Genomic DNA, 16,758 nt, shown 5'->3' with positions numbered 1-16,758 from the left:
GAGCTAATAGTGTGAAGAGCAATAATTTCACAATGAAGATGTGTTTAATTCACCCTGATGTGTCAAGAATGAAGCATCACATAAAATGACTAGAAAAGCTAGTCCTATCCAGACAAAAAAAGCAAGTAGTGATAATTATAGTAAACATTCTAATTTTGAACACACCAGTTAGCTTACTGTCCGCAGCCACAACAGCCCATGTGACGCAACTGCTGCAGCAGCTCCGTGCCACATCTAGCAGTGCTGCTGGCACTAACGAGAGCCACCTGAGATGCTGCTGCAGGAAATACTGCCTGTCGAGCCATGCAACGCAAGACAGTTAACATCTGCTTTTAAACTTAACTGATGAAACAATATCTGCTCTAATACAAACAGAACTGCTGGCAAAGGAGAGGAAACCAAAGTGACTGCATCATTGCCAAGTCTTAAATTACATAATGGAGTGTGTGCAGTCTTCAAGTTACATCTTCTGGATTCATACAGTGACTCAAACTGTCCAAGTGTTCAGTGTGTGAAGGTAGGGGTTTATTACTGTTGGGTTTGGTTTTTTGCTTTGTGGTTTGACAGTTTTTCTTGGAAGTTCATGTTTCAAGCTGTATTTTGGCAATGGAAATATGAAAGATGAATGGTGTATCTAAAAACAGACAAAATTAACTTCTGCTGAACTCTACACAGCAGTAATGAATTCCAAATAAAAAGGAACACTGGATTGGATGCATATGAAGTTGAACAGTGCAATCCAGCGTACAATCGTTCTTCTTTACACATCAATCTTTTCAAGAATTTTGGAAATTTTATCACGTAGTTAAAAATATCTCAAGATTTCATAATCCTGCAAGAACAAATCTGTACAGGCTTTTAAACTTCTACTAAAATTCCACATTGACACAGCAATGTCTGGGGCAGCAGAAACTTGACAGCAAATTGGAAAGGGAATTTGTCTCAAAGTTGTCAATTCTCTCCACTCTCAGAGGAGAGCTGAAATCCTCCTACAAAAGGCAATTTTACATTAAGTCTTGCTGTACATAAGCAGTTCATTACGTGAAAGCTGTTAACTTGAACAAGAACCATGAAACTTAGATGAAAAACTTGGAAAAAAATCACATATGCTTCAATGGGTACATGAAAAAAGTAAAAATGGGATCCATAATGAGCAAATTTCCCCCTTTCCTCAACTGTAACTTGAAGTACCACTAGATCACGTCACACTTCACAAATTCTCAAAGACACATTACTATGCTTACAAGTAACTCTTACATGGACAAGCTAAAATCAAGACACACATCCTTCCACACACCCTGTACTGCCATAAGGTTAGTGTCATCATTACTATTCTGAGATTCACATCCATGATTCCACCACAGAAAGCTGTCTTGCAGATTACCTGTCATCTTAAGCAGCATGGCTGAAGAGAAAAGAAAGGTGAACCTACAGTTTAACATAAATTCACTGGTTTTAATAGAGGAATACCCTGTACCACTGAAAATAATTTCCACACACAGTTTGACATAATGTAGATGGGTTCAAGCAGAACTACAACACCTGACATTCTGTGATCTCCTAACCCTCCCAGTAGTGAGAAAGAATGCGCTGAGAGTTTGAACACTAATTCTTCATTTCCTGTTTTTTGTAAAATAGAAGCCCCAAACCTCTAATTTGGTTCAGTGGTTTAATCAAACATTAGATTTTCAATTAGCATAAACTCTAGCTCAGCTTTTCAAATAATCATTGCAGATGACCTCAGACTACATTCAGCCTGAAAACCAAATGCAGGCATACCTCTGAGAGACAAATTAATATCAGCAAAAGCTATTTTCTTAAATGTCTTCAGTACAAAAGAATTGAGACATTTGTTGGTACTATCCTTTCTTCAAATCATAACCACAAAAATTACCACCATGAAGATATAAATTTAACGATAAGCATAAACAACTCAATTTCAACATAATTATATGCTTCTTAATCATCTCCTTTCCATAAATCGATAACTAAACATCAAATCAAAATGATTTTTCAATCCTTCAAAAACCTCGAGAAAGTCTGTGCAGGTAGATAATGGTGCCATACATGTTCAGGAGAGCTGGACAACTAGCTGGATGCACATATGAGTGTGTAACCAATTAAAAAGTGACTGATAGTTTTATCCACCTTGCTTATAGAGTTCTGACTTGTTTTTACCGGGATATATAATCTTTTGCCTCACTGTGACCAGCATAAATTTAGCTGATACAGGAAAACAGTGACAATGAAATACTAAAAAATCACCAATAAAAAAAACAAACCCAAGGCTATAACTGGCAAAATGGCGTACAACAATTTGGTGAAAAACAAATGTAATCTCATCATCTCCTTCATCCAAAGTGCTTCATTAGGTTCCAAACTACCGCAGAGAGTATTTATTGAGTTATGCGGATTCTTTTTTTCTTCATATTTTACAGAGAAATATAGTATCTTGCACACCTAATTTTTCTTTATTTTTTTTCCAGAAAATAAACCCAAACACTAGAATAATAGCTTCACACCTATTTAATATAGGACAGGTACAGTATAATTCTGCAAAAATCTGCTAAACTCACAAAAGTTTCTGCAAGACAGAAGCTGGACTAACATTACTGATAGTTCTGTATTTGGTATTATATCTTAGCCACTGAAGCATTTCCCATTCAGAGCTCTAAAAAGAAGGTATAGTAATAATGATACCAAAACATAATATTCTGTTTTTAAATTCTGACTACTCAGTATGTTATACCAGCCATATTTTTGAAACAGATAATGTAGTCACTCTCTCCAAAGGGCAAATTCTCATCTTCCTATTCACAAACATCTCCCAGCACACTTTACCACAAGGAGAAGAGTAGAAACATGTCAGTCACCAATGCTGGAGACAGGAATCATGCTGCAGTGTGATACAAAGCCACACGTCACATTCTTTACAAGTCTAGCTTTAATAGCCCAAATGCCTGCAGCCACACTGCCTTGCGCTTCTATTTTTTCACGTCTTGGGCTATGCAGCACTGGGCTAACTAGCTGCTGCAGGAAATGATGATCACCTCCGAGTCAGAGCTAGGCACACACCCCAGCATGGTGCTGCAGGGTACAGTGCTGTTTTGCAGATGAATCTGGGCTGCCAAGCACATTAGATCATTAGAGATCATTGCTTTGAGGAAACGTAAATGCAATGAAGCACACACACTTGTGAAGAAACTTACTGAACATTCTGAAACCAAATCAACTGAAAGTGTTTTCCTCAGTCCAGCAGTCCTGGGCTGCTCCTCAAGACCTCAACAAGCTAATTAAAGAAAAAGCCCAACTATTTAGACAGTATATTCGTCTTAAGCAACCCCCTGATTACCTTAAACGTCTGCCAGTGCTTAATTTAAAACCAACAGGTTTTTTCTTTTGACAGGAAAAAAACAACAAAAACCAAAACCAAACCAAACCAAAAAAACCCTAAAAACAGCCCCCACCAAAAACCCCCAACAAAACAAAAAAAACAAAAAAAAAAGAACACAAAAAAAATAAAATTACAAAAACCCAATACAAAACAAAACAAAACCACCAAAACACCTTCCCAAATAAAAATAAGTCTGTACACACACACACACGCACTAGGTATATACAATTCATCAACCAAGAGAACTTAGCATCTCTGACAAAAAATGATGAGTATGGTTTCCAATTAAATTTAGCATTACATAGCTATCAAATCACAGGCCAAGTATAAAAAAGTAGGCAAATTATATTGAAAGAAAAAGCCCAACTATTTAGACAGTATATTCGTCTTAAGCAACCCCCTGATTACCTTAAACGTCTGCCAGTGCTTAATTTAAAACCAACAGGTTTTTTCTTTTGACAGGAAAAAAACAACAAAAACCAAAACCAAACCAAACCAAAAAAACCCTAAAAACAGCCCCCACCAAAAACCCCCAACAAAACAAAAAACCAAAAAAAAAAGAACACAAAAAAATAAAATTACAAAAACCCAAAACAAAACAAAACCACCAAAACACCTTCCCAAATAAAAATAAGTCTGTACACACACACACACGCACTAGGTATATACAATTCATCAACCAAGAGAACTTAGCATCTCTGACAAAAAATGATGAGTATGGTTTCCAATTAAATTTAGCATTACATAGCTATCAAATCACAGGCCAAGTATAAAAAAGTAGGCAAATTATATTGATAATCTTCTTAAAAGGTTATCCACACTGAGGATGTGAAGCGAAGCATGGCAGCTCACTCTATCTGTTAAGGTGATCAAGTGGTTTGTGGCCACATTAAAGATCAGAAGTCAATTTTTCATATACAAGCAACTAAATCATACCCTAATGATACATATGAATGTTGTTTTTAAAAAGTACTCAGTCTAGTTCAATATGGTCATTTTATAAATTCCATGTTCTAGCAGAAGGGAAGGAAAACAAAAATGAGCCTTAAGCATAGAGACTACTGCCTTACAGTGTAACAGGAGGCACGTTCCAGCTAAGTTCAAACACAAAATCAATATAAATTAATCATACATTAAGCTTGAAAACCTTGGCAACCACTACATTCACCAAGTACATTAACACTATTGCACATTTTCTCTTCCAGAGTTAACATGAAGAAAATGAGTGAAAAAATAATCTGCAGTTTTGTTTTCTACACATCTTATCTTCTACAAGGACATATGAAACCAGAAAACTGTAGGTGCTCCTGTGCATGACCCTACAGCCATGCAATTATTACTCACAGCCAAAAAAATCCCAACTATGCTAGTACAGGTAGAAATAATGGTGCTTTTTGGTTGGAAAAGTCTTTAGAGTAAATGATAACAGGTTGCAAATATTTTTACTCAAGATTTTATCTAAAAATAATGACTGGATCATTTCCAGAAGCCTTCCTTCTTTAGGCTGCAATGGAGTGCATTTGAAGAAACTCTGAAAAAACAGCCATCTTTGTCCCAAGACTTCTAAAAGAAAAGTATCTTGAGAGATCTGTAATTTCCCACATTTTCTACTTTCAAAGACAAAGCCATCTGGGTCCCTCAAGCAACAGAGCCCAGGAAAGAGAAACATTATTATTTCTTATATATGCAGAAGCATTATTATTTCTTATATATGCAGCTGTACTGTGAGTCTCCATTGTTCTCCACATCACAGGAACACAACAAAGGACAGCCTCCACTCCAAAGAGCTTACACAAGCCCAAAAACCTGGGCTCAACATACAGACAAGACAAACATCTCCAACAGGTTAGAATAGGGTGTGGATGAGGTAAGGTGACAGAAAAGGGCGTGCTACAATTTTTGGCCATCACGAAGAGTAATCACCTCACTACTCATCCAGCCCATTAGCGCATTAGCTAATTTAAGGCTTCTATTTGCATCACAGCAGAAGGATGCCTTAAGAAGAAATATCCATAAAGCATAAACCACCATTTCTGCAGACTTTGTTTTTGTTAGGAAAACATCTCCAATCTTATGAATACCACAGAGGGTTAGAGAAAAAGGAAAAAATGTGACACTGGTCAAAAAACTACTTCAGTATCTCATAGTCACAGTCAAGTCACAAAGACAGGAATAAATTCACCTTCTACATGAGTTTCCTTTGCTCTCTAAGTTTTTTATGAGGCAACAGGAGCTCTTACTTTTGACAGGAGAATACATTGCCTAATAAAGGCAGAAGCTAGTAAATAAGTAAGAGTTATCATTAAAAAAACACAATTAAAAAGCAAATGCCTTAAAAGCAAAAAATCTGATACTGCATATATCTTATCCAAATAACATGAAGCACCACATTCCTTCCAAATTATATTGTAATGAATTGCCTTTTAACTACTTGGACTTCAAGTCCTATTCCCACTTGTCTTCACTTACCTTGAGTAGGGGTATTGATAATATTTGCTGCCTTTGCCCTAAGGATGGTTAATGTAAAGGGAAATCACCAACTCGTGGTTTATGAGTTTCATATTTACAGAATCTTGGTATCTATTACAAAAGTGGTTTTATGAAATAATACAAATTTTGTAGGAAAATACCCTACGGCACATACTGCTCAGGTGAAATACCTATAAATGTATGAAAACTAGAATGACAACTACGTCTCTATACTTGGGTTTGGTTGTGCAGCATTATGTGCCTTCCTGCTGTGACTTCAAAGAGGTCACTATATAACGCAGAACAACAAACCAGTTCTCAAACTCTAATCCTTCCTCTAATATTAAAAATGTCTGTAACTAAAAAATGATGTTTTTTTCTATATATGTTGGGCAAAGCATTTTCATGATTCTTTATCTTCTGTTACATGCATGTTTAATATGCCTATTTATATAAGAATGGCAACACCTTTGTGTAAATTTAAAACCAAAACAAAAGGCTTAATTTGTAGCTTCCAATAATCTGAAACTTGACAGACACTCTTATTCTACAGGCATATGCTACCCCTATACCAAAACAATGTTCAGCAACAAGTCATTGTATTAGGGTGCTGGATTTCTAATATGCCCTGGGTGTTCCTGCCACATGTTCCTGTTCATACTGCATATGCTTTACTTCATTCCTACATCTTTTTTTTTTTGCAATGATCTAGCTGATTTACCTACAAGATAAACCTGGGAGCAGCTCTAAATAACTTAGGAGTATCCATTAACAAGACCAATGGGACACTTTTGTCTCCTGCTGCACTACTGTCTTCCAAAAACACCTCAGCAGGACACATTCCTCCATACAACTCCCACACCCTCCCAATCTTTTCAGATAGCCTGTCACACCTAAGAGAGAAAAGCAGCACACAACTTCCCCGTCCAAGTCCTTGTACACATCCTGCACTCCCCCAGGGGCCTGGGCTAGGCAGTCCCACCACACTAAGAGGCCAGACCTCGCTGTCAGCTCCTCAAGCCAGCTTCCTGGGGCAGGTGTCTTTTAGAAAACACAATGCTATTGTTCCCTCAGTATGACTTGAAGGGAAAATTCATTTTTCCATACCAACTGAAGAAGAACATGCCAACAGTCCTTTGGACCTCTCTTTAGATTGTTTCCTTCTATTAATATCCATCTGGTGACCCTTGCCCTAGATTCAGGCAGCCACAGTCACAAAGAACGTACTGAACATTTCCAGCATTTATGAAGAGACTGGCCAAATATCTTTGAGGTTATTACTAAAGTTAGTGTGAAAGACAATAGCATCAGCAATAAATTAGTAGTGGTAAAAGACAGCTCACTTAAGGAACAAGAAATAGAAGACAGTTGTCCTGAGCAGTGTTAAATCTTTCAGATTTTGCTAAACTCATCGCTGATTAAACAAACAGGTTACCTTATCTGGGAGAGCCAAATTACCAAATCTCTAATCTCTAACACTATTACTCTTTGTCTTGTTTCCTGTAGACTGACAGAGTAGGTGATCCTACTGGTTTCTTCTTGCCTTATAATTTATGAATCAGAAGAAGGAAACACATGATTGCTAAAAGGTATTAATTTGTAGATAATGCTGAATGCTTAGGTCTGACCTACACAAACAATTTGCATATTTTAACAAGTAACCTAGTATATTCATATACACTAGTATGTTTTGTATTTCCTTTACAAAAAAGTAGAAAAAAAAAAGAAAAAAGGATATTGCTCTTCAAAGATTTGAAGAAGACACAGAAGAAATAATGTGAAGATATAATTTTCAAACTTAAGAAAAAAACAAAACAAAAACAACCACACAGGAAGAAGTTTCATTTATCTGTTTTGAAATTTTTCCCACAGATAGAAATCAAAGCCTTGCAGAAGATTATAGTATTTTGACATTTGACAAGACAGAATAACACATCTAAGATACAAGTGAGCAACAAAGACCAAAGTGTATTTCCCAAAAGAACTGTTCTCCAGTTACTCATAGGTCAGAGATGGGGAGGAAATGCCTCCAAACGCAACAGTTCAATCTTCAAAACATGGAAGAAAGGCCAGGGATGAAGCCAAATCACCAAGCCTCATATAAGAAAAAAAATACATAATGCAAGCTTACTTTAACAAAGTGTTACATGTTTTCTGGGTTCATTATGCAGGTAATGCAAGATGCTCTGGTAAGACCTGATGGTGCAGTGAACTGACATAATCATCCTTTTGCTTGGCGTTTTTCTAGACAAGGTGAATAGAGCATACTGCACTTGTCTGACTGCTTTTGCTTCTACTGTTACAGCACTTATGGAAATTCCCTTGACATACCCACGCATAAAAACGAGCTAGACAGGCCTAGAGTCACTGAAAAAGCACATTGGTAAAACAAACATATACAATCTACTTTTTGTAACTCCAAGAGGGTTATCAGTATTAATACAAAGGATATTTGTTAATTACGACTTCTCACTGAACAGCACTGTCTGATGAAGGAGATACTAATCAAGCATTCTCCTTCCAGTTTTCCAAAAAGGGAATTTTAAAAAGCCATGTATTAATTTACATTATGAAAACCATGCTGAAGACAAATTCTGGTAAACATCAAGACAGCTGTTGAAAGAAACATGTCTGATTTATTCTTATCATCAGTAATTAACTTCTGTTTCATCAAGGACTGGATTGTTATGTTTATCTTTGAACTACGCAGAATCTGTAAAGATATATTTACCAATCGGAAATTCTAATAAAGACTTTTGCTTTTTCTCAGTCAGCACAGACTGTAATCAACTGGAAACAGCCCATTTCAGAACTTCAGTGGAGCTTCACTCTGGATGACTAGGCTCACTGATATTAACCAGTACACTGTTTAATTACATGACATGTACCTGTTACAAATAATTCTGTCTAGAGAATAACCAGGGAACCTACACATTATATGGATCCATGTCCTCTGGTTGATCACAACACTACGCCTTCTACAAGTTTCCGTGAAATTTTCATCTCTCACGCTCCATTTGCTCTCCAAACTCCTTTTGGGGCCAGCTTCCCTCACTGTTGTTTAGCTATCCATAGTGCAAGGGACACTTCATGGAGCCACTGATAAGCCATCTCTGGGAGGCACTGATGGCACTTCTAGGCAGAATGTCACAACTTGGCAGGAAGAAGGTCCTGGCCTCCAGTTACACAAACCTCTCTGTGTCCATCAGGCTCACCAGTTAAGTTCTAATGTTCCATTAGAGCTCAGTTTGGGTTTGAAGAGGGAAGGTTTCAGGGTTAAAGCACATAAAAAATAAAGTATTCTCAGGACACTATTTTTTCTGCTGTTGAAGTTTCTGTGCACTTTTATGTAGGAATACCTTTCCAGAACATTCTAGCATCTCATCCAAGAAGTGATAATAACAGTAGCTGCAAAAGGATTTTAAGAGTAGGAAGAATTTAGATTAGAAGCCAATTCATTATACCCACATTTAGTAAAGGAAGTTCAAACTACTATACCCATCTTCCTTAGAATAACTTTAGAACTTAGAATTGATGCTTAAAAACATCATTTTTAAGTGTATTTCAAAAACAAAGTAAACACATTTACTACAGAAATCTGTATCTGATGAATAGCTTAAATAAAACACGTAATTATCACAAACGCCTCTCTTCCAAGCATGCATGAAAATGCCAACAAACCCAACAATAAAAGCAGTGCAAGTTGTTTCACATATCAAACCTTTCCCCTTTGAGAAGTGGGATTCCGTTCATAAGCCTAGTAACAAATGCCATACAGGAATTGGGCCCAGCAGCCCAGAGAAGAAAGACTGACAAGGCACTGTTCCCAAATGCATGCAAGAAAGCAACCAGGGAAAAATAAAGAAATCTACCTACTACCACTTCAGTTTTGCTATCTTGAGTGCCTCTTAAAACAACCACAGGTGGTTAGCACCAGCATTCACCAAAGTAACTTCTAATTTATTAGCTCTCTCAAGGTAAGCTTCCAGGCCAAACCAATATCCACAGAATTACTTCAAAAAAGTGAATCCCTCCTCTATTACTTAAGGGAAAAAAAGACTCAGATTATATGGTATTTGAAAACGTAAACACTACACCAGTTCGAATTAGTCCAGTTCAATTTTTTTTCTAGTTCCAACCCCCCTGCCATGGGCAGGAACACCATATATACTAATACATATGAAGATCAAAATTAAACAAAAATATTGACATTTTCTCTCTAACCTCGAAGCAGTGAAGTTTACATTCATGTATGTCTGCCAAAACCAAAAGATAACAATTTTGTCAGATACATAAAAAACATTGACTAATCTAGCTCCTTACTGATAAAAAAATAAACTGTATTTGTTCTACAACCCACCACCATACTGCCTTGAGAGGCATGGTTTTTTAAATTCTGGAACACACTCTGGAATACTACAATCAAGTATTAAGAGAACTGACGGCATATACATTTTTATTCAACTAAATTATTTCAGTGCTTAACACTTCAAATTGTTTGTTTCAGTAAATTAAGCAGCAACAGGAATGGGATTCCTTCAGTCAACACCCTTGACTTTATACAGGACTACCTTAGTCTACCCAACATTTAATAAAATAGATTATATGTGATTTTGATTTTTCCATATTTACTTCAATGTTAATAATGATGCTTTACACCAGCCTAGCTAGAAGAGACAGACTCTTTGATTATATCTATCTACAGACACATATAAAGCCAATTCCTTAGCAATACCTCATAAAGTAAGCAGTGCCTCATTTGATGTAATTTTCAACTTTTTTTTTTTTGAGGGAGGAAAACAAAATTCACAGTGGGTAGCCTTTTATAAATTTTTCTTCGATACTTTATTTTAAGCATAGGTTGAAGTCAAATGATAGAGATCAAAAGCTTCAAAATTTCACAATGACCACAATTAGTGAATTTGCAATGGTTCAAAGGAAAAAAAATCCTCTGAAAGGTCCCCAAGAGAAAAACCAGGAGCCATCACTGAATGCAACTCAGCCCGTTGAATAAGGCTGAATCAAAGATACGTGAACCTTCTGATTCTCCTCAGATATGCATCTCTCCTCATACCATCCCAGTGTTCCTGCAACAAATCTAATTCCTACTAAACTTCTTCTAATGTAACATCACAGCCTGTAGATAATGTGACAATATAGACAGACCTACTGCATACAACAATTAGTTTTGCATGATTTTCAGTGTGATCCATTTAATACACTTCATTTAAGATGTTCAACCTAAACCAGTTATCAGTATCTTCATATTCTAAACACAGTGGCACAAAATACTGAGTAATTCCACCTCTACCTCCAACTAAGAAAATCATTATCATTCCTGCACAGCGACATGTAACAAATTCACAGAATCACAGAAAAAGGAAAACTGGAACCTGAGGAACACAGTGGCTCACGTGGTCCAGCCTCCCTGCTCAAGCAGGGTACTCTGCACATGGCACAGGATTGTGTCCAGGCAGTTCTTGAGTATCTCCAGGGGGAGAAACTCCACAACCTCTCTGGGAAATCTGTTCCACAGCATGGTCACCTGCACAGTAAAGAAGTTCTTCCTCATGTTCAGGTGGAAATTCCTGGGCAACAATATCTGCCCATTGCCTCTTGTTCTACTGCTCAGCACCTCTGAGAAGAGTCTGGTCCATCCTCCTAAAACCTATCCTTTAGATATGGGGCTGCTCCTCCCTAGCGCAGGACCCTGCACTTGCCCTTGCTGAATTGCAGATGGTTCTTCTTTGCCCAAAGACATCAGAAACTTCCCTTGAAATCCACTTTTCAGACTACCCTTTCCAGCTACTAGAAGCAAGCCCACCAATCATTAGATGCAGCTGCAGAAGTTGGTACTCAGCTTATCACTAACAAAAGTCTGAAGCACTCTGACAAGAGGCACAGCAGAAGAGGCAACTATTAACAACTGCATGGGTGAGCTCCTCTGTGCTTAAAAAAACATTTGAGAAGGATGAGCTGAAGTCTAATATAGCAAGAACTGTAATGACTGCAGAACATCAGTAGCAGATGTAAGCCAAATACAACAGAGTGAATCTCCGTGTGCTGTGCCTAGACCACGTGGCATGTCCAAACAACCACAGCTCGTGAAGGGATGTCTGAACTATTATTCTTTAAATTCTCAGAGTAAGAGGAACAAAGACTGTCTCCTACCATGTCACAGCAGACATTAACCATGACATTGAAAAAAAACCCAAAAAAACCCTACAGCTTCTTTTATCATATTCCAGTATTTTCCTAAGCTTCTTTTTTATTTTGTTCGTGTATCAACTTTCTTCAGGCTTTCTAAAAAAGACCCATCAGTCACTTCTTAATGATCTTGACATAATTCTAATAAAATAACATTTTATCAGAGTGAAAATGAAGCAAAAAATAGCAGTATGACCATCTGGCTGAAGCTAAGAAATAACGTTGGCTCATTCAGACTGTAAGCAGAACTTGAAATACATTAATTGCCTGAAGAAAAAGATTGGTCAATTACACCAACCAAAATAAAAACAATGCATTCAATTTGACAGTGAGACTGTAAAACGATCCCCCTAACAGACAGTCTTTACTGTGAATGAAAGGAAATACAATTACCAAGATACATTAACACTTCACTAGGTAGTAGAGAAAACAATGTGATCACTGGTCCAGCGAATTAACTTCTAACAAAACATATTGAATGACAGTGTGTTTGGAAGCACATATAGTCTGCACATATGTACTACTTCTTAATCCCCCCAGTTATGGGATAACAATCTTCTCTAAACTTACTTAACATCTAATAGAATAATAGAAAATCGCTCTTGCATGTAGAAACTAAGGTCAATGAGGGGAGTTGAAAGTCAAGAAATTGTGAAACTCCTCAAATTATCACACCCCCAAAGATACATTAAAAACAATAAATCAAAGAGAAATACTTTTTTAACAAAGTTTGAACTGATGTTTACTCTTATGCAGAAGTAAAATAACTCCACTAGAACACAGTTTCAGCTGACATCAACATAATTAAACACTGGTTTTCTTATATTATCAACAGAACCACTTTGAGCGCCTGTTATTAAATAAAATAATCCGTTTATAATATACTTTTAGTATACTGCATTGACAAAGTTAAAAAACAAGGTCTACATAAAAACCACCAGCAAGAGTTTACATCGTAATTTTAACATCGCTGTACCTATTTGAACTATCAAGCAAGAGACATTCAAAACACCTGCTTTTCCAGACAGCATGCTGTCCCAAAGCTAACGGAACCACAATGAAGTTTGATTACTCAGTTCTGTTTCCAATAAAAGTTATAATTTTCCACTGTTTTTAAGGTTTCGGAAAGGTTATGAACTGTCGTAACACATATTTGATGACTGATGAATATTTTAATCTCATGTCATGAAAGACTCACTACCACTTCAGTGACTGTAAACAAATAAAATGAAGTTTCAACATAAATCATCTATGAGTCTACTTTGGTTCAGAGGCAACTGGGCAAGCATTCATGAATTTCATGCCTTTGGGGAAAAAAAAACCCCACTCTGACTCAAAGGAAGAACAATTGCACTAACATTGTTCCAGTGCAACTACCATAAAAAAAAACAAGCGAAAAGGACACACACAAAAAGGATCACTGGCTTGTCGGTTTTGTGAAAGATACACGGAGACAGACACAAAGAGTGTAACTGCCAGAGAGAACCAAATACGTACCATAAAATGAAGGAGAAAGTAGTGATTTTTCCATGTGAAAAGAAGCGTATCTGTACACACTTACCCATCTGTAAATCTAGACAGAATTTCCTTAAGTAGATGTCTACACTTAGAGACCCTCTCTCTAGTACTCCATATGGTGATGAACATATTTCTTCACTGTAAAAGCACATGGTATAATCCATGGCACTTACAGTCTCAGGGATTTGAATAACAAATGCCTCCAATTTATAATTGAAAGTAATTTTTCTACCCACCAGTCCTCTTGAAAGTCAGGCTGTGATACTCCTTATTCAGGTATCATTTCCCAAAGAGCTGCTGCAACTGAAATTCAGCTAAGTCAATTGTTGGAAAACTCCTGAAGGAGGCTATCTCTTCATTCTTTATTCCTTAGAACCTCAGAGAGATATATAATTACATGAAGTTAACCTGTACAAAAACAAAATTCATAGTACTAGCACACAATTCTCATTATCCCATATGTTAAGAAAGTAGGGGAGTGCTCACAGAAACAATAGGTTCTAGCAGGCCACAAAAATCTGGTAGCAGAGGTACGAATAATTGAAGAGGCAAAAGGAACATAACTGAGAGGCAAAAATGCCCAACTGAACAATAAAATTTTTGCTCTTAAATTGGCAAGGAGTCCCAAAGACAACTGGAGATACAACCAGAAAGAAACACTTCTTCAAAAGTTTTCTTGAAGCACTTTGGCATGCACCAGGCTAGACAAGTTTCATAGACAGTGTAACTTAAGAAAAAACCTCCCTTGAATCAGTGGACCCAAAACTTTCACTTACGCCCAGCAGGAGATTCAAATGACAGGAACTAAACTCCCTTCAAATCTTACTCTTTAACCAACTCTTCAGGCGTCTGAAATGCCTGGGAAACTACAACACAGGAGTGGTTACCTGTAGCTCTCTTAGAAAGAGAGGGAAGGCATCCCGTGGCAAATTAAGCTAAGCAAGCAGCTATCTGTCCAGTTTTTACATGCAGCTGCAGCTATGGCTGACTGAGCCTGTTAAGATAATGCAGGTGAGACACAGCACAGAACACATAAACCTGGCTTGTACCTTAATTAATCCAAACCCATTTCTACAGCCGAGTTAGGAGAATCTGTGCTGCCCATGCTGGGTTTTATGCTTCTGACAGTTCTACTGCTCCTTAAGTTTTATATCTTACATAATTATGAGAATAGGGGAGCAGAGGGCAGGTCCACCTTTAAGAAGAGAGCTGAAGAAGTATGTGAACAGCCTTCCCCAGGAGACACTAACAGAGCAGACTGTGACTTCCCACCACTCAGAAGACAGAACCAACCTGACAAACGTGGGATATCTGGGCCCATTAAGAGTAAGCAGCCTTGAAATTCTACTGCTTTTTAACTTCACAGTGCTGTGACACAATGATTTGGCTACAGAGAGGGCATGAAGTGTTTAATATCTCTATAACACTGAAATGTAACTGCATATATGGCATGTACTATTCACTGACATACCATATATGTGATGTGCTGAGACAATATTCAGTGGCACTTTAAAAAGTCTTTCAAGTATTTCAACAAACCCATACACACTGAATATGTCTGAAAAGCAGGAAGGTATCCAAATACATAAAACAAACAAACCAATGGTACATATTTATTTCATGCTTCTTGTGAGAACTAGGAAGTTTCTCTCCTCCTCAACCTGCCAGAGAGCCACACATTTATAAAAGGTATTTGTAGGTCTTCACACAGTTACAAATCCAATTTGAATAAAAACAGTGAAGACAATTAGAATAAAAAAAACCTCAACATGTCTCAGCAGAAAAATCTATAACGTCTACTTCAGTTCTCAGTTAATGCTGTGTAAGAGCAAAAATTATTTACAAGAGAAGGATAATAATGATAAAATAACTCAGTATTTTCAGCTACCCCAAGCAGGAGACACAAAGAATAGATATTTACTGCTGGAATAGTTTTTTCATTTATGTCAAACAGGCCACTTGTTTTTCCTGTTTTAAACTTTCTGCCATTAAACAGATGGTAGTTTTCTTTCTTTTGAAGAAAAAATCAGAATGTAAGTACTGAAAGCTCAGTAAAAGCCAACTTTGCTAAGCCTGCATACTTTGTGCCACCTTTTTAGGCAGCAGAAGAAACGTTTTACACATGTTCTCCAAAAATAATACATAAGCCAATACTCAAGGTAGTTTCACAGTCAGAAGCTTGTCATGATTTAACACCACACCTGTGTTATATAGGGACATATATTTAACTGAAAGGGCCACCATGGCACAAAAAATGACCATATGACTGCCTGCCAGTCTTTTGCCCACTGACAGCACCACCTTTTAACTTTTACTCAGCCTGTACTATTTCCAAGCCTTTTTCCCCCCCACTCATGACAATAATGCAAACGCTACTACACCAAAAAAGACCATTCCTGCACTAACAAATGTTAAGCTAGCCTGTTTTAAAAAAGGTACTTAAGCAAACCTGTCCCTTTAAGAACACCGAACAAAACAGGTTATCTTGAGTTGCCCATATTAAGAATATCTGTTTCCAATAAAAGGTCGAATACTTGAGAGCAAGCTGGAAATGTCTTTAAGGGGGGGAAAACGAGGAGGGTAGAAGGGCTGGACAAAACAAAAGATCTTATAAATGGAGGCAGAGTACTATGCAGCGTCTGGTCAGAAAAACCACCACCCAGGGCCTCGCAAGGAGAGGCTCTCGGCTCTCACAGCCCCAGACCAGCAGAAGCCAGGAGGCCGCGGGTCCCGGCGCCTTCCCGGGGCCTCCTGCCGGCGAGCAGGAAACCCAGCCCCGCTCCGCGCACCTGGAGCGGCCTGCCTCACCTCTGCGTCCGGCGGAGCCGGCTGCCTCGCCGCAGGTGGGGCAGCGTGAAGTTGGAAACCAGCGTCCAAAAACTGGGATCCGACATATCCATTTCTCTTCTTTCGAAAGCTTAATAACTCAGTGCCATAGTACGACGAGGAAGAGGAGAAAGGGACAGCAGCCCTGGGAAAGAGAGCGAGGCGGCAGCCAGCCTCCGAGGGGGCGGAAGGAGAGCAGAGATAGCAGCAACCCGAACCGACAGAAACTTTTCCGTGCGGCTGCTCAGCGGGTGCCGCCCCGCCCCGGCCATTGGCGGCCGCGCAGAGGCCGCGCCGCTCCGCCCGCCCACCGCGGGTCAGAGCCCCCCGCCCGTGCCCCGCGG

At 38.2% G+C, this 16,758-nt stretch overlaps 1 protein-coding gene across 12 annotated transcripts in view; it reads right to left on the bottom strand.

Moving 5' to 3' along the window:
• The window catches only part of MAST4 (microtubule associated serine/threonine kinase family member 4), a 275,565-nt gene that overhangs the window by 87,604 nt on the left and 171,203 nt on the right, over positions 1 to 16,758 (bottom strand). For 2 of the 12 annotated variants that reach the window (XM_039709645.1, XM_039709646.1), the window contains exon 1: positions 16,397 to 16,634. The exons of the other annotated variants lie outside the window; for them this stretch is intronic. In XM_039709645.1, coding sequence (XP_039565579.1) covers positions 16,397 to 16,488 — 92 coding nt within the window. In that variant the 5' untranslated portion in view covers positions 16,489 to 16,634. Of the gene's footprint in view, positions 1 to 16,396; positions 16,635 to 16,758 lie in introns of those variants that run through there. 12 annotated transcript variants of the gene reach the window in all.

The sequence above is a fragment of the Passer montanus genome, unplaced genomic scaffold (genome assembly GCF_014805655.1).
Source record: "Passer montanus isolate IOZ18808 unplaced genomic scaffold, ASM1480565v1 scaffold22, whole genome shotgun sequence".
Taxonomy (NCBI): Eukaryota; Metazoa; Chordata; class Aves; order Passeriformes; family Passeridae; genus Passer; species Passer montanus.
Note: the sequence above shows the minus strand (reverse complement) of the source record. Positions and strands in the feature narration are given on the sequence as shown.